Source organism: Vulpes lagopus, chromosome 8, assembly GCF_018345385.1.
Source record: "Vulpes lagopus strain Blue_001 chromosome 8, ASM1834538v1, whole genome shotgun sequence".
NCBI lineage: Eukaryota > Metazoa > Chordata > Mammalia > Carnivora > Canidae > Vulpes > Vulpes lagopus.
The window spans coordinates 121,663,139-121,682,562 of NC_054831.1; the positions used below are offsets into that span (position 1 = coordinate 121,663,139).

General features: G+C 40.9%; 1 protein-coding gene across 1 annotated transcript in view; it reads right to left on the reverse strand.

Annotated features, from left to right (window-relative positions):
* The window catches only part of STX12 (syntaxin 12), a 38,124-nt gene extending 21,895 nt beyond the window's left edge, over nt 1-16,229 (reverse strand). The window contains exons 1-2 of the mRNA XM_041766482.1: nt 15,999-16,229; nt 96-165 (exon numbers count right to left, since the gene is read on the reverse strand). Coding sequence (XP_041622416.1) covers nt 96-165; nt 15,999-16,116 — 188 coding nt within the window. The 5' untranslated portion in view covers nt 16,117-16,229. The remainder of the gene's footprint in view (nt 1-95; nt 166-15,998) is intronic.
* Nucleotides 16,230-19,424: the final 3,195 nt, after the last annotated feature.

Genomic DNA, 19,424 nt, shown 5'->3' on the forward strand with positions numbered 1-19,424 from the left:
CACAGGCTGGAAACCCAAGCTGCCACACAGCAAAGACAGTAGGTGTGTCCTCAAAGGGCCCTCATAGAACGCAACCATGTTAGGAAGCTACTCACAGATTTTCCTGTAGTTTGCTTGAGTCCTGCTTAGTTCCTAGTTGGCTCATCAAATTCTTTATCTGAGCAGCTGGGAAGAGGGGGGGGGGAAAGATTTATTTAAAAGAAAAATACATTTATCATGAGCATCCTAATTCTCAGATCACTAGTCTCTCTGCACATCCTGTATAAGTTCATGCAACTAAGAGAAAACATGTTATGACCAAAAATTTGATATATATATTCCCTTCTAAAACTAGTTACAAGGTTCACCTCTCTGCTATAGATAATTATGTCACCAAGTAGAGGATGGCAGTTTTGTTCATCATTCCCAAAGAACTTCCAAAATTTTCCAGGTTTCCCATGGTGCTGACTTAAAATTTAAACACCTTTGGAAGGGCCTTACTACCAAATACTAACTCATTACAATTAAAATTTAAATTCATAATATACAATAATTTTTCTATAGCAAACGCTTTGGTAAAGACAATGTACATTTGTTATTAATAATAAATTACCATTAAAAAATAATAATAAATTACCATTAAGTGAGCACCGCCATGTGCCAGGAGACTTTTCTTTTTAAGATTTTATTTATTTGAGAGAGAGAGTGGGAGAGAGAGAGAGCTCACAAACATGAGCAGGAGAGTGAGAAGCAGACTCTGCTGAGCAGAGAGCCTAATATGGGGCTTGATTCTAGGACCCCAGGATCAAGACCTGAGCCAAAAGCAGGTGCTTAACTGACTGAATCACCCAGGTGCCCCTGCCAGGAACTTCTATATTAGGAGCTTTAATACATTATTTTATTAATTTTCACAGCAACAGTCTGAAGTAAGTATATCTTCATTTTGCAGATGAAGAAATACGTTTAAATAAGTTCTATAAGTTAAATTTACATAAGTTAATTATGTAAGGGTACACAATTAATAAGTAACAGGGCAAAAATTCAATCCCAGATACACTGAACTCCATGTTCTTTTAACTATGTTGTCTACAAATACATGGCTTCATTCAAATAACATTCTCTGTCTTTTCCTATATACTTTGCTAAGACTGGAAATGGTCATGTTTCAATTCTAGATGTTTAGGCCTCCAGCCCTGGACTAGGAAAGCAGAGGTCCAGAGGAACTGATCATCTATCAATAAGGGGAAACACTCTTAACACCAGCCTGCCTGGGAATATAAATAGTCCTGTACCTCACTGATCTGTGCACCACAAATAAAGCATTGATTTTTTTTTTCTTAGTCTAAATATTTTTGGGCTTTCTGGGCTTTTTTAAAAGTGTAGTTGACTTTTTTATTTCTTTTGTGTCCTGCTTTCTGTTCTTTTTCTGGTTGGCAGAACGATGAAGGAGCTAGATTCATTCATTCATTCATTCATTCATTCATTCATTTATAGAGGTTGGAATTTTGTTGTATTTTTTTGTTGACCTTTGCTTTTTTTAAAAAAATGTATTTATTTGTGTGTGTGAGAGAGAGAGAGAGAGAGAACATGTGCATATGGGGGTGGGGGGCAGAGGGAGAGAGAATTCCAAGCAGACTCTGGGAGGAATGTGAAGAGCCCGGAGTCTGACATGGGGTTTGACGCAGAGCTTGATCTCATGAGTCTGAGATCACGACCTGAGCTGAAACCAAGTCAGATGCTCATCTGACTGTGCCACTCAGGTACCCTGCTTGCTTGCTTTTTTTTAAAAATATTTTTTTAAAGATTTTATTTATTTTATTTTATTTATTAGAGAGAGAGAGGCAGAGACACAGGCAGAGGGAGAAGCAGGCACCATGCAGGGAGCCCGATGTGGGACTCCATCCCGGGTCTCTAGAATCACGCCCTGGGCTGCAGGCGGTGCCAAACTGCTGCGCCACCGGGGTTGCCCTTGCTTGATTTTTAAGACCATTCACTATCTCCTATTCCAAGTTGCTAGAATACAGAAAATAATAATAGAATACTCCTTGCCCAGAGGAAACAGGATATTCTTCAAGTTTCACCAGAACTTCAAGAGATAACACAATAGGTATATGACTCCTCCAGTCAAAACACAGTCTCCTTGGAAAGGGCCAAATTTCACTTGTGAGATCAGACTGCCAAATGATTGGCTTACTGGGAGATGAGGAGGAAACTGATGGATATTATGTAACATCATGTGTATATGTTAAGGAAACAACATACATACAATGCTTCCTTATCTAGTAAAAATAAACTTTTACTTTTTAGAACTTTGAACTTTAAAAATTAGTAGTTCTTTATGATAGGATATTCTTTAAAATAACAAAATTTGAGGTTCAATCATAACCTTGTTCCTAATTTGGTCACCAAGAGTAGTAAAACAAGGGGCATCATTTAAGAGTCCAACTCTTAATTTTGGCTCAGGTCATGATCTTATTTAGGGTCCTGAGATGGAATCCCACAATGGGCTCTGAACTTAGCGAGAAGTCTGCTTCTAGCTCCCTCTCCTTCTGTCCCTCCCCACACTCATGCTCTCTCTCTCTCTCTCTCTAAAATAAATACATAAATCTTTTAAAAAAAAAGAGAGTAGTAAAAAGGCAAGCTGAAGTTTATTAAGTACCAGTTACCTTACCAAAACACTCACAAGCTAACAGTTTCTAAATCTGATAAACAATTAAGCTTATAATTGAATGCTAGGTGACTCTACTAAGAATAAATTGAACAACCTAATCCTTAGAAATATGTACAAGTTATTTCTCTTTAGCCAAAATTACTGCATCATGGGTGTTACAAAGCAAAAATTCCAAGGTCAAAAATATATAAACTTGTAGCACCTCAAATTATGGTTTTATCTTGAGACCATGCTTTGTTTTGTTTTATAATGGAAATACAGTGTTCAAGTGATTAAAATTTTGCCTTTTTACCCATTTTCCTAAAATATATCAGTTATTTTTATTAAGTGAGGGTTACTTTTAGCTTCATGGTTCTGCAGAAACATGTATGCCTTATAATGAATGCATTTTGCTAAGACAGCATTCTATAAGATATAAATAACAATTTTTCATCACTAACCTGTGGGATTTCCCCTCTTATCTCAAATTGGAATCAGGATACCACTAGAGCTATCAACTGGCTAGCCATACAAATAATTTATTAGAGGGCAGACATTAGCATTAATTGAGCATTTATTACATGAGAGACACTGGGCTAGGAACTTGACATGATATAATAAAAAATGTATTTGGTCTTTGTCCCCAGTTCCTGGCAAAAAGCACCTAAAACCCTTGGAATTTTGTGTACAATAAGAGTGTCTTTTGTTATTCATAGAGACTTCCTTTTTAAAAAAAGATTTACTTACATATTTGAGAGAGACAGCGTGCACATGCACAAGTGACAGGGAGGGGCAGAGGGAGAGGGAAAACGAGAATCCTCAAGCAGACTGCCCCCTGAGGAGGGAGCCCCATTCAGGGCTAGAACCCAGCGTCCTGAGCTCATGACCTGAACCAAAGCTAAGAGTCGACTGCTTAACAGACTGAGCTACTGAGGTGCCCCACAAGGAGCCACTTCTGAGCACAAGGAGTTTATGCTCCTAGGGTGAGTTAGAGCTAGATAGCCTTAAGTTGGGTGAGGCTACCAAGTGATTACACTGGAACTTTCAGCCCCACACACTGATTTCAGAGAAATGGTGGTGGGGGTGGAGAATGATAGGCACTGCAGATTTAGATTAAGCACAATAAAAACTCTTGAACTACATCTGATGAGCTTTTGGGTTGGTCAACAGGCAAAGATCCAGAGAGGTTGTTGGAGGGTATCTGAGCCCCAGGCATCCCTAAATAAGCACTGTTATCTCAATATTATAGATGGGCACACTGAGGCTCATGAATGTTACAGAACTCATTCTATCATTCATTCATTCATTCATTCATTCATTCATTCATTCATTCAGAGTACCTACTCTACATTGTCCTGTGCTATAGAAGACAACTGCTCTTAAAAAGGTAACATTTTAGGGCACGTGGATGGCTCAGTGGTTGAGCATCTGCCTTTGGCTCAGGTCATGACCCAGGGTCCTGGGATTGAGTCCCGCATCAGGTTCCCCGCAGGGAGCCTGCTTCTCCCTCAGCCTGTCTCTGCCTCTGTGTGTGTGTCTCTCACGAATAAATAAATAAAATCTTAAAAAAAAAAAGCTAACATTTTAAAGAAAAGAGATAGACAATAAACATATATCTGGTGGTGATAAGTACTATAAAGAAAAATAAATTCAGGTAAGGGCTGGAAAACCAGGGTGGGCAGATGGTACTAGCTTACATAATGTGGTTAGAGAAAACCTCTCTGAGAATGTAACACAGAGAAGGGATCTAAAGGAAGTGAAAGATCAAGCCATACAAATAAATGGCAGAGAAGCTTTCTAACAGAGTAGGAAGTCAAAGTCCCAAGAGAGAGTTCTTCTTTTGAAGGAGGAACAGTGAGGAGGCCACTGTGCCTACGGTAGAGCAAGCAAGAGAGGGGTAAGAGAAGTGGCTGAAGAAGCAGAGAGGTCAGATTATAATAGGGCCTTCTAAGCTAGAGCAAGGACTTCAAATTGTAATGAAATAAGAAGCCACAAAGTGTCGTAATAACCAGAACTCAACCCCAGGTCAAATTCCAATGGCTATATTCTTTGTGCCACATTATGTTTTCTCAAAAGGCTGACACTTTAAGGAAATAGAATGTAGTGACACAGGGCAGGCCTCAATTCCAGTGTTCCACTTAGCCCCACCCTGCTTATCTGTTACCTCCCTAACTTAATAGCTCTCTGCCATGGGGTAGTCTGACGTCCTTGCTCTAACCTACTCTCTTCCCTCCTACCTTTGGGAACATTCCTGTGTACTTACCAGAGTCCAGCAGAGTGCCAGGCAACCAATAGGTACATAAATCACTTGTTGGTTGAACTAACCTTCCTTTTATTTAATGACATTTTCTTTTTTTTTTTTTTTTATTAATTTTTTTTTTAATTTTATTTATTTATGATAGGCACACAGTGAGAGAGAGAGAGAAGCAGAGACATAGGCAGAGGGAGAAGCAGGCTCCATGCACCAGGAGCCCGACGTGGGATTCGATCCCAGGTCTCCAGGATCGCGCCCCGGGCCAAAGGCAGGCGCCAAACCGTTGCACCACCCAGGGATCCCTAATGACATTTTCTTTAAAACTTTTTTTTTTTTAAGATTTTTTTTTTAATTTTTTTTTAATTTTATTTATGATAGTCACAGAGAGATAGAGAGAGAGGCAGAGACACAGGCAGAGGGAGAAGCAGGCTCCATGCACCGGGAGCCTGACGTGGGATTCGATCCCGGGTCTCCAGGATCGCGCCCTGGGCCAAAGGCAGGCGCCAAACCGCTGCGCCACCCAGGGATCCCGACATTTTCTTTAAAGCAGAAATATGAATGAACATGTGCTAAGAATAATGACACCTGACTTCTAAGCCACACTTGACCACTAACTAGATGCATGGTACCAAGCAAGTCATTTCATATTGTTGGGTCTCTTTTCACCAATTACATGTGATATTCAGGTTTAACTAACGTAAACTGAGTACTTACTATTTTTATACTTAGTATGTGGGATTCAGGTTTTTTTCCTCATTAAATCTTTATATGAGGAATAAACGTTCTCCCATTACTGCTCAATGCTAAAATTTAACAATAAATAAGTTCTAGTACCAGAATGATGCTATGCAACCAAGGAATGTTTTTTGCAAACCACAGTTTGGCTTAGAGAGGTTCCACCTGTGTACAAATGGGACTGGACAGAGAATGTGCCTCTGGAGGGCCAGGACCACATTCTACTCATTTTTGAATTTGTATAACAACACACACACCCCTCCAAAAAATAGTTAGTTGAATATACGAAGACACATTAAGGTAGATCTTACAAAAAGTTCAAGGAAACAGATCTCATCTTATTGACTGTCTTTATAAAGAACTCTCCTTAGAAACTCTAGAGATATGTCAAAGTATCAAGGTATTAATCATCTATGAAAATTTATTAAATACCCAGAGTGCCTGGCTGGCTCAGTTGAAAGAGCATGTGACTCTTGATCTCAGTGTTATTTCGGGCCTCACACTGGGTGTAGAGATTACTGAAAAATAAAATAAAATAAACTTAAAAAAAAAAGTTTATTAAATACCCCAGAGAACAATGGAGATTTTATAGAACATGGAAAAAATCTATTAAAAATCAGCTATTCTTGGGGCACCTGGGTGGCTCAGTCAGTTGAGCAACTGGCTTTGGCTCAGGTCATGATCCTAGGGTCCTGGGATCGAGCCCCACTTCAGGCAGCTGCTCTGCACAGAGCTTGCTTCTCCCTCTCCCTCGGCCTCCCACTCCCTCTGCTTGTGCTCAGATAGATATATCTTTTTTTAAAATAATCAGCTATTCTTTGTGTATTCTCAGCTGAGAATTTTTTTCATCTAGACTTTTCTGACTTTATTGAGGTTACCTGAATGTGTTGTGGGGGGGGGGGGTTACAGAAGTGTGGGGGAAAGGGATTTATAGGGTCATTTGCTAGCTAAACACCAGAATTATTCGAAGGCTCCATCAACTTTTTCTAAATTTCTGAATATTAAGATATTTTCCTAAAAGTTTCCAGCAAGATTCAAGTATCAGATACCCCAAAACTCAAATCATAAGAACAGTAGCATCTTACTTTACTGGAATCCAAAGAAACAGAACTTTTTGTATACTGCCCTCCATAACCACCACTACCAGGGATTTATTCAAAAATAATGACTCGATGACCCATTTATTTTATATCTAAGAATTGTATCCCTTAGTAAACCTAAAACATAGAAAGGAACAGAATGTTCCCATACACAATTATTTTCACTGGAGTGTACTTACAATGAAGTGAAGTGATACTTTTTGGAAAGATTTTTACAAAAATGGGTTGAATCTAAGAGTTTTGTGGTCAACTTGGTTAATGAGAAAACTCCTTTTCTTTTCTTTTTTTTTTTAAGATTTTTATTTATTTATTCATGAGAGAGACACACACACAGAGAGAGAGAGAGAAGCAGAGACACAGGCAGAGGGAGAAGCGGGCTCCAAGCATGCAAGGAGTCTGATACGGGATTCGATCCTGGGACTCCAGGATGATGCCCTGGGCCGAAGGCAGGCGCTAAACGCCGAACCACCCAGAGATCCCAAAAACTCCTTTTCTTTTCTTTTTTTTTTTTTTTTTTTTTTAATTTTTATTTATTTATGATAGTCACAGAGAGATAGAGAGAGAGGCAGAGACACAGGCAGAGGGAGAAGCAGGCTCCATGCACCGGGAGCCTGACGTGGGATTCGATCCCGGGTCTCCAGGATCGCGCCCTGGGCCAAAGGCAGGCGCCAAACCGCCGCGCCACCCAGGGATCCCCAAAAACTCCTTTTCTAATAAGCATTCTAGTAAATAAAATCTTTTCCTTATATTGACTTATTACAACATTTTGGATGAAAATAATAGTCTCTGAAATGCTATATATCCTGGAAATCAGATGACTAGGCCAAACATAAAGACAAGTCCTTAAATTCTGTGTAAGCAGGCAGCCCGGGTGGCTCGGCGGTTTAGCACCACCTTCAGCCCAGGGCGTGATCCTGGAGACCCGGGATCGAGTCCCATGTCGGGCTCCCTGCATGGAGCCTGCTTCTCCCTCTGCCTGTCTCTCTGTCTCTGTCTCCCTGCGTGTGTGTCTCTAATAAATAAGTAAAATCTTAAAAAAAAAATTCTGTGTAAGCAATTTTGTTATTTTTAAAACTAGGCTTCAATTTCTATCATTGACCTCCTATTTTTAAAAGCATGTCTTGGCTAAAACTTTTATGAAGACTACAAAACAAATCAATTTATTGTACATTACAGCTGATATCCACATTATCAACTACTCAAAATTGAACACTCTTTGTGTGCTTTTAGCTGATATCAGCTTTAAGAAGAATCTGAATCCCCAAATAAACTTTTTAAAGCTTTTATTTATTTATTTATTTATTTATTTATTTATTTACTTACTTACTTACTTATTTACTTGGAGGGGGGCAGAGGGAGAGAATATCAAGTAGACTCTGCACTGAGCATGGAGCCTGATGCAGGGCTCAGTCTCACAACCCTAACATTATCACCTTGAGACCATGACCTGAGTGGAAATCAAGAGTTGGATGCTTAACCAACTGAGCCACCCAGGCACCCCTGAATCTCCAAATGAACCTTAATCCAAATAAAGTCTAGTCATATCAAAGCAATTATCATCATAGTATATTAAAAATAAATAAATAAATAAATTCAAAGAAAAAAACATTATTTATACCAAATGGGAAAATGATAGCCTATGTGGTGATTATGTCAACGAAATCATCCCACTGTTCTACTCTGAAAATCAGGTTTATATTGTTTTCATATAGCTACAATGAAAATTACTTGACTTTAAAAAAGTAGCCACTATATTATAAGGTCTAAACTAAACTGAACATGAGTGCTAAATATCAAAAGTACAATCTTCCATTTACCCTACCAGAGACAGAACATGTAATGGTTAAGAGCATACTCTGAATTAAGACTGCCTGTGTGTTATTCCTGGTTCCACTACTTCTTAGCTTTATGATTTTTTTTTTTTTAAAGTAAGCTCTATGCCCAATGTGGGGCTTGAACTCACAATGCCAAGATCATGTGTTGCATGCTCCATTGCTCCATTGACTAAGCCAGCTGGGCACCCCAACTTAGCTTTCTGATCTTGAGCAAAAGGCTTCATTTCTCTGTGCCTCAGTTTCCTCACCTAAAAAAATGGGAATAGCAAGAGAACTCTCATACAGTTTTTTAACTGATAAAATGAGATAATATGGAGCTAAGTTTAGAACAGCGTCTGGAATATAAAAGAACTCAATTAAGGATAGCTAGAATTATCAAACTCAAGACCAAGAACAATATACTCAGCAATGATAATATCAATTAAGTACATATTGAATGCCAACTACATATCCGTTGCTGTGCCAGGTGCTGGAGCTAAAGAGAACTATACAATGCATGCTATCTCTATCCCTAGAAAACTAAAAGTAATCTCTCTGGTTACAATGACAAGGTCAAAAAAAAATTAATGAATACTGAATAAAAGTGCTAAACTGTGAGTTAAAGTGCTTGCAAATTCAAAGAAAAAACAACAAAAGGATAATAATCAACATTTCTTAAAATTTACTATGTTGCGGGCACTGTTTTAAGCACTTTACATAATTATTTAATTCTATACAACTCTATAAAGTAGGTATCATTTTTAACTGAACTTTACAGATGAGGAAATTGAAAAATATAGAAGTAAAGCAGTATGCTTACACAGGTAGTAAGAAGCAGACTAAGATTCAAACCCAGACAGTCTGACTCCTGAGCCTGCTCACCTAATCACTAAACCATAGTGGGGCCAGAGACTCAGTATCACCAGTTACTGAATGTCTCCTATATGCTAGTCACTCTACTTTCAAACATCCCATTTTAACAATTCTATTCATGGAGCACTTGGGTGGCTCAGATGGTTTGGTGGCCAACTCTTGATTTTGGCTTAGGTCATGATCTTGGGGTCCTGGGACCGAGCTCCAAGTCAGGCTCCACACTCAGCTGAGGGTCTACTTGGAATTCTCTCCCCCTCACCATCGTCCCACAACACATTTGTGCTCTCTGGCTCTCTCTCAAATACATAAATAAATCTAAAAAAAATTATATTCATTTTACAGATAGAGTTACAGACAAAAAGGGGAAATACCCTGCCCAAGGTTAACAGTGCATAGAGGGGCAAGAACTCAGTCACAGAACTACTGACCCTAAAGCCCATCTCTTTCTGACTTCACTTTCTTTCAAAAGCTAAGATATACAGAATTACAAGACACAGGATTTAAGCACAACTCAGAGGATTTGTAAATTTAGATAGCTAGTGAATTAGGTAAAGATATTAATGAAAGGAGGAACAGAATGAGGAAAAACCAGTGTTTAAGGATGTTAAGAAAAACAGCCTGCTTACAATGAAGGGTGAAGAGAAGTAGACAATACAGCTAATCTGTGTTAAGATGACAGAGAGTAAGGGGTGCCTAGCTGGCTCAGGTAGTAGAGTGTACCTTTGATCTCAGGGTTGTATGTTTGAGCCCCATGTTGGGCATAGAGAGATCTTAAAATTACAATATTTTTTTGAAAAAAATGAGAGTGAAAACAAGGTAGAAAGTTACAATCTGATGCAACAGCCAAGAGAGAGCCACTGCAGGCTCTTGAGAAGGTGAATGATATAATCAAAACAGAATTTTAGACATACCACTGATACTATTATCAGGATGAACAAGAGTGGAAACAGAGACACAGAGAGTATGCTGCTGTGATACAGATGTTGAGATCATGAAGATTTAAGAGATGGCAGAGAAATTAAAAGCAAATGGCAAATCTGAAAATAACTTTGAAAGAACAATGCATGGGATTTCCTGATAATTGGCTTTACAAATTCAACTGTCTTTCATTTTTTTAGTTTAAAAAGCCATAGCAATAAATAAGTAACATTAAAGAACAGAAATGCAGGGCAGCCCGGGTGCCTCAGTGGTTTAGCGCCGCCTTCAGCCCAGGGTGTGATCCTGGAAACCTGGAATCGAGTTCCATGTCGGGCTCCCTGCATGGAGCCTGCTTCTCCCTCTGCTTGTGTCTGTGCCTCTCTCTCTCTCTCTCTCTCTCTCTCTCTCTCTGTCTCTCATGAATAAATAAATAAAATCTAGAAAGAAAGAAAGAAGAAAGAAAGAAAGAAAGAAAGAAAGAAAGAAAGAAAGAAAGAAAGAAAGAAAGAAAGAAAGAAAAGAAATGCTGTTCTTTAATCTCTTCAGAGATAACTTGGAGGCTATTAGATTTTTTCCTATATCTGACACAGCAATACTTGCCAGACCCTCCATTTCATAATAGGCAGAGTCAAGTATATTTCTTCTGTACCCTACACATACTGATAACAACCCTTTCTGTACCAGGCAGTCAACCTTCGCTGTATCTGTAACAACCCACGTGGTTCCCTGCCATATTTCAGCTGATATGCTTGGCAATTCCAAACCCACATCTGTGGCTGAACAGCAGATAAAAAAACAACAAATATTCTCTCAAATTTTCAATGGGTACAGTCCTTGCAAGACTATATGGACATGGGTATATGTCTGTGAGCTCACATGCAGAGTGTATACTTAGTATGCCTGTCACATCTTGGAGAAGATTTTGGGGAAAGTCACTAACCTATGGTAACAGGGTAGAGTGTTACCCTGCAAATTCAAATCCCCAATTCCTCATCAAACAACCCTAAGAGAAGAATTCCAACTGACACTACCTAGGGTCACAAGATGTGGTAGGTACCACACAGTACAAGAACGAGGCAGGAAGACTTCAAAGATGGTAGAAAAACCTCATTCATTCAAATGTACTATTTATTAAGCATCAAGATTCTAAATGATATGATCCCTGGCTACCTCCCTAACTTCTCTTCTTACTACGCTCCCCTTCTTTAACTACAGTCTAGCTACACTAGCTTCCTTGCTATTCTTTGAATACATTAAGGGGGGTACCTGACAGGCTCAGTTGGTGGAGCATGCAGCTCTTGATCTCAGGGTTGTGAGTTTGACCCCCCACATTGAGTATACAGATTACTTAAAAATAAAATCTTTAGGGGTGCCTGGGTGGCTCAGTTGGTTAAGCATGCGACTCTTGATCTCAGCTCAGGTCTTGATCTCAGGGTCGTAAGTTCAAGCCTTGTGTTGGGCTCCACACTGGGCACTGAGCCTACTTTTTAAAAAAGGGGGGGGGGGGCGGATCCCTGGGTGGCTCAGCAGTTTAAGCGCCTGCCTTGGGCTCGGGGTGTGGTCCTGGAGTCCAGGGATCGAGGCCCAATCAGGCTCCCTGCACGGAACCTGCTTCTTCCTCTGCCTGTGTCTCTGCCTCTCTCTGTGTCTCTCATGAACAAATAAATAAATTCTTTAAAAAAAAAAAAAAGAACACACTAAGATCTTTGCTCTTGCTCTTCCCTCTGCCTAGAATGCCTTCCTCCAGCTACTCACATGGCTTTCTCCCTCACTTCAGCCAGGAGTCTACTCAAATGTCACCTCTTCACACAGCCCTTCCTTAACCATCTGATCTATAATATAGCACATCCACCCTCTGTGTCTCCTCACCTCCGTCCCCTTAACCTGCCATTTTGTTCACACCATTTGTCATTACTGGATATGTATACATGTGTATACACACATATGTACACACATGTTCTCCTTGCAATGATTTCGTCTGTCTTATTCATCACTCCAATCCCAGCGCACAGAGGGTGGTTCAAAGGATATTTGTTAATAGTAAATGTATGAATCTATCAGATATTTGGGACTGAGATAAGTACTAGAAATATAAAGATGAGTAAGTCATGCCCCATGTTTCTTCATAACAATCTAGCAGGGGAGGTTAGACACACCACATGAGAAAGTTCTACAGCCTCAGGCATTCCCCAATTTTCTATGGAGAGGAAAAAATGTCACTTGTAACTTGAAGTGCTAACTGCTAGGATGCCTGCCTCAGTGGTTGAGCGTCTGCCTTTGGCTTACGGATGCCTGCCTCAGTGGTTGAGCGTCTGCCTTTGGCTTACGGTGTGATCCCGGGATCCCGGATCGAGTCCTACATCGGGCTCCCTGAATGGAGCCTGCTTCTCCCTCTGTCTAGGTCTCTGCCTCTCTCTCTCATGAATAAATAAATAAAATACTTTTTAAAAGTGCTAACTGCGGATCCCTGGGTGGCGCAGCGGTTTGGAGCCTGCCTTTGGCCCAGGGCGCGATCCTGGAGACCCGGGATCGAATCCCACATTGGGCTCCCGGTGCATGGAGCCTGCTTCTCCCTCTGCCTGTGTCTCTGCCTCTCTCTCTCTCTCTGTGACTATTATAAGTAAATAAAAATTAAAATAAAATAAAATAAAATAAAAAGTGCTAACTGCTACAAATATAATATTAATTAAAAAGTATAAAAAGAGGGGGTCCCTGGGTGGCTCAGAGGTTTAGCGCCTGCCTTTGGCCCAGGGCATGATCCTGGAGTCCCGGGATCGAGTCCTGCGTCGGGCTCTCGGCATGGAGCCCGTTTCTCCCTCTGCCTGTGTCTCTGCCTCTCACTCTATGTCTATCATGAATAAATAAATAAAATCTTTAAAAAAAAAAAAAAGTATAAAAAGGCTAATTATTGGTCATAAGAGACAGATCTGGTTTCAAATTCAGAAATTGCCATTTATTTGCTCGGTAATTATTTAAACTCTATCAATTGGGATCCCTGGGTGGCGCAGCGGTTTGGCGCCTGCCTTTGGCCCAGGGCACGATCCTGGAGACCCGAGATCGAATCCCACATCAGGCTCCCGGTGCATGGAGCCTGATTCTCCCTCTGCCTGTGTCTCTGCCTCTCTGTCTCTCTCTCTCCCTGTGTGACTATCATAAATAAATAAACAAACAAACAAACAAACTTTATCGATCTGTTTCCTAACCTATAAAAAGAAATAATATTGGTAATTACTTAAATGGAGTTGTTTAAAAATTAAGATAATGCATATGAAGCACTTTTCAAATTGCCTGGCACACAGAATGTACTCAAATGTTAGCTATTAGTGTTATTAATGGTTGACTCCAATAATCCCTTGAGCCCAATACCCAACCAACAGCTAAATCTTATCAATTCTGTCACCACAGAAGCCTATCCTTTCTTTCCTTTTCATTTTCACAGTTCCTGACTGGTGTCTCTAATTCCAGATTTTCCCTTCCAATTCAATTTATACATTCCTAAAGAACTAAATCCAAGGGACTCCTGGGTGGCTTAGCTGGTTAAGTAGCTGCCTTTGGCTCAGTTCATGTCTCAAGGTCCCTGGGTCAGGCGCCCTGCTCAGTGGAGAGTCTGCTTTTCCTTCTGACCCTTCCTCCCACCCTCATCTCCACTCATTTTCTCTCTCACAAATAAATACTCAAAAAAAAAAAAAAAAAAAGACTAAATCCACCCCCCTTTAGTTTAGCGCTTAAAGCCCTTCATGTTTGGGCCCCAACTTACCTTTCCTTTTTTTTTTTTTCCTAATATTTATTTATTAATGAGAGAAAGAGAGAGGCAGAGACACAGGCAGAGGGAGAAGCAGGCTCCATGCAGGAAGCCGACGTGGGACCCGATCCCAAGTCTCCAGGATCACGCCCTGGGCCAAAGGCAGCGCTAAACCACTGAGCCACCCGGGCTGCCCTCAACTTACCTTTCCAACGCAATTTTCCACAACTTTCTAGAATCCCTTCTAGCCAAATTAAATCACTCTACTTTTCTATATACACCCCATGCTTTCCCACTACCATGCCTTGTTCATTTTATTCCCTCCTCTTCCCTTCCTCACTGTTAAAAGTTCAAATCCTTTCTACTACTTTCCAGACTTGCTCAAATGCCACAATGTGTTTCCCAGATCCCTCCCAAGTGAAATCGGTATCTTTTCCCCCTGAATACCTACTCCATGTTGTTATACCTATTCTTCAGTACTGAACCCTTTCAACTTTATACTTCAGTTGTTAAGTACTCCATAGGCTCCCTGTTGAAAGAATCCAGGCTATGACAGTTCCTATACTCAATATGAGTATACCTAATAGTCAAACAAACATTTGTAGAATGAAAATTTCTCAAACAGACATTAAGGTTAGATTTAGCCTCAACAATAAACTTTCAGCCTTGAACCAGAATCTTCCTGACCTAACTGGTACTACAGCTCCCTCACAAAAGGAGACATTGGAACACAAAGTACTACACTTTCAAATCAGTGGTCATATTAATGTTTTTAAATTTCTATCCTAACAGGCCACATATTTTTCCTTCCACTTCCAATTCACCTGGTCTCACACTCTTTTCATCAGAAACTTTCCCCCTCTTTATATATATAGAACATAATTATAATTTAGGACCAACTGAGTTCTATCAACAGAGTACAGCCAAGCTCACAAAAACACAATAATAAAGGATGTTGATCACCATTCTTTCCAAGTAAAGTTGTGCCACTAACCTGATTATAGGGCTCTCTGCAATGATCTTCAGGCACAAGAACCTGCCTGTATTTGTCTCAATCAGCTCAGCCTTACTCAGACCCAATGATGGGGATGGGGGAGTAGTTTTAAGACAAGCAATGATATTCTGAAATCCACCACTAACTCTACCATGTCTTACTTCCTGTGTGATTGTGGCCAAGGCCCTGAGCTTCTCTGTGTATGAGATTTGTTCAAAAAAGCAGCTAAATAGGGAAGGAATGCAGAAGCTTCGTCCGCTTGAAATCCAAATATATGTGCAAATCTTTGCTACAAAAGACAAAACCATGTCAAGGGGAATGTTTTCGGTGAATTCTCTTTATTAAAACATAAGTCATTTCACTCCTCAAATACAAGTCATTATATCTGATTTCCAAATTCATTAGAGGAAGAGCTGGGTATTAAGTCACCCAAATACATGCACTCCCCACTTCCCTTAACTGAAAGCTGATTTCCAAGGAGCAAAAAGCTGAGCAGAATGTAAACTTAAAGTCTAGATCAGTAAACAACTCCTGATCCAAGCTGGCCAAAGAGGAAAGGGCGGTGGGTGGGGGTAAGGCAAATGACAGGAAAAACTCGGCTGACCACTGCGCCAAGTCAACTCACTCACTACTCCAGAGATGACACACACACCCCTCCCACCCCAGGGCTGTCAGGACTGCTGCTTCGGCCCCAATATCATGAGGGCAGGACACCTGAGAAGAAATTCAAGCTTCAGCTGGGGCTGGGGACCCTCGGGGAGCCTGGGCCTGACACACTCAAGGATGACAGCCGCCGCCCCCGCAGTGGAGAGCCCGAGACTCCCTCAGGTGTGGCTTTGGCCGTAGCCCGTAGCCTCGGCCGGGCTCCGCATCCCGGCAACCTCACCCAGGCCCGGCCCCGGGACGGCCCCCGCCCCCCAGCCCCGTCCCCCAGCTCACTGGCTTGGCTGATCCGCTGGATGTTGCCACTGCACGTCTGTATGATGCTGTTGAAGTCCCGGAGCTGGGGCCCAGAGGACCCCGGGTTCCGATACATGTCTAAGGGACCGTAGGACATGACGAGGAACTGAGACCGACTCTCCCGGCACCGCGCTCCTACCGGAAGCAGCCGCCAGACTGAACCCGCAGCCTGACGGGGAAACCGAGAAGAGAAAGGGCGGGGGAAGGGGCTCGGGATGCGTGCGCACTGGCTCCGCCCCCACGCCGCGCGCACGCGTCCGCCCCGCCCCGCCGCGCAGTGCGCAGGCGCCGCTGGAACTGGTGCCGCGGACCGGAGCTTAGAGACTGGCCGCCTGGGCCTTGGGGAAACGGGGCGGGGCGATGACGTCACGCGGTTAGGGCTCGGATTGGAGAAGCCGGTGTGACCGTGTTGTTTCTCGCCGAGAGCACGGTGACGGGAGGCGAAGATTTTTGATTAGCATAATACTGTACCAGATGACCTCAGCCCTAACATCCTATTCTGTTCTATACTGAGAAGTCGGGCCCATATATGGGAGAATTCCACACCCCTGAAACTCAGAGCGGTAACCAAACTCCTGAAATTCCCCACTCTACTTCCATCCTGTAGGGCTTTGGTAGTAATTGCGGAGCACCTCTAAGGTGTACAGGTCGCTTTCATTACTCCCTCCACCCCTCTTCTAATCCAAGCAATAATAATAATAGTTATTGAGCACATACTATGTATCAATCTTCACTGCAATTCACTTGTCCATAGACAAGGGACAATGTTCTAACTTTATCTTTACGTTCAGAATAGATAATGGAAAATCGATTTTTTTTTTTTTAATGTTGAAGCAAAGTAACTCGTCAAGAGTTATTTACCCCTTTACAAAACGGAGAAAACTAAGGCCAGAGGGATTAATTTGCTTTTCTGAGATTTGACTGCAAAACCCAAACACTAAGCTAACTACGTCCTCATCTTGCTACTTCCCTAAAACGCATTCTCATATTCCCAAATTCATTCTCCATCTAAATCCTTCCCAAACAGCCTCTTCATTTACTGTATATCCCAAACCAGGGTTTTTTTTTTTTTTTTAGAGAACTAGACTCTCAAATTTTAAAAAACATTCCCTTGAGGATGGGAGAAAAATCATTCCCTAATTTTGAGCATATGACCTCAATGTTCCCACAGAAGACTGCATTTTGTGAACTTATCATAAAGGGACAGACGTGGGTAGGATTTGGGTTTGGGAAGGGATCAAGATAGGAAGAAGTGAAGGGGAAACTGGCAGTGTTTGTTTCATGTGTTCTCCACCCAACCCCACCCCAGCCTACTTTGCAATCTCTGGGGAATGGCAAGAGAGGAAGCTGTTTGCCTGTTTGGGAGGAGACCCGAAATGAGTGAATGAGCCTGCATTCAGCCTTAAAGATTTTATTTAAAAAGATATTTCTATTTTCCTTTTGGCATTTATAAGAGCATTTATTTCTCTATAGAAAGGGACAGATGACATTGGGGGCTCTTGTTCTGGTTATTAAAACACGACCATTTCTTAGAAGCCATAGTTTTATGTAAAGTCTTATGGCTAATCATGTAAATTGTACTTTTTTTTTTTTACTTCTAAAATAGCCTTGAGTATTTGTCCATTTACATTTGACTCTATTTAAAGTGAAGTTCAGTAAATGTATTTTTCTCCTAGTAATTGAAGACATAGGGCTTTGTTATTGTTGTTTTCTTTATCTAAAATAAAAAGTGGTTTTCCATCTGTGCCTTGTGCTATCTTGTGCTGTCATAGCAATACATTTATGTCTTGCAAATACTAAATGTCAAATGAACGTTTATTATATTTATACATGAATAATAAAAAATAACTACCATTTCTTAAAAGCCTATCTAGGCAATGTGAACACCTTTTACAAACTTTATCGGTACCCCCCAAGATAAAGCCTATTTGATAAAGGCCACCTGTGGTCTGACAATATTAGGCTTATTAACTTAATACTACAAGGGAGACTGCACACCAGAGGAATCATGGGGCATCTCACCAAGCACAGGAGGAGATGGAGTTATCCTAGGATTTGGGGAAAAAATGGAGTATAGGTAAAATTTAAAAGCAGTGTTTTGATAGCCTCAAAGCACATGAAGCTACATGTAAGGGGATTATCATCAGTCCTGAGCTAACAAGAGGATTCAGGATCTTGTTTCCTTGGAAACTACAACATGAAGATAAATGTGGAATGTTGTATCTGGAAACCCCTTATCTGAAGCTCTGCACCTGGGTTGGAAATTAAGGCTGCTCCTCTGTGTCAAAGTAACTCAAATCCTCCAGGCAGGAGTGGAATATTCCATTCTTGCTGATATTTCAAATAGCAAATATTCTGAAAATCTGTAATTTTTCTCAGCGTTATGTCCTTTTGTTAATTGACAAAAGCAGTTTTCATGGTTTGCATCCATCAACGTGAGATTAGCTCCTCGGTAACAGATAAGGAATCTGGTGTTCTCTAGAGATTCTGGGTACTTGCCCAATGCTATACAGCTATTAAGTTGCGGAGCCGTGATTCATACATATTCTATGACCCAGCAATTCTACCCCTAAGTACTCGACTGATATGAACGCCTATGTGTTCCAAAAACCAAGTATAAGGGGATCCCTGGGTGGCTCTGTGATTTGGAGCCTGCCTTCAGCCCAGGGCGTGGTCCTGGAGTCCCAGGATCGAGTCCCACATTGGGCTCCCTGCATGGAGCCTGCTTCTCCCTCTGTCTCTGCCTCTCTCTCTGTGTGTGTCTCTCATGAATAAATAAATAAAATATTTTTTAAAAACGAGTATAGGAATGTTCATAATAGCATTTTTAAGCCTAAGCAGGGTTTTTCTGTATTAATTATTTTTATTGATTTATAACTGACAACATCATGTACAGATATTAAGTGTTCAATTCAATGAATTTTGACTTCTATACATCTAAGATATCAAGATATAGACCATTTCATCGTCACCCAGGGAAATTTCCTTGGACTGTGCCCCTTCTTATCACATATTTTATAGGGGCAGGGGGAAGGAATGTAGCAAGTGGGTCAGGGCTACACAAAAACACCTATGACCTGCAGGTTTGTACATATTGCTGTATCAAGCTGTGCTCCATTCTAATCAATTTATTTCATCCCCAGAAATTACTCTTTAATTTTTATTACTACGTATTTGTTTTTCCTATTCTTGTACTTCATGGAGATAGAATAATATTTTATGTGTTGTTTAGTGCTTGGCTTACTTCAATTAACATAATATTTTTGAGATTTATCCATCATGTTGCATAAATCAGTGGTTTGGTCTTTTTATTGCTGTGTACTATTTTATCATATGAATATCCAATTTGATTATCCATTCTCTTATTGATGGACATTTGAATTGTTTCCAGTTTGAGGCTATTAT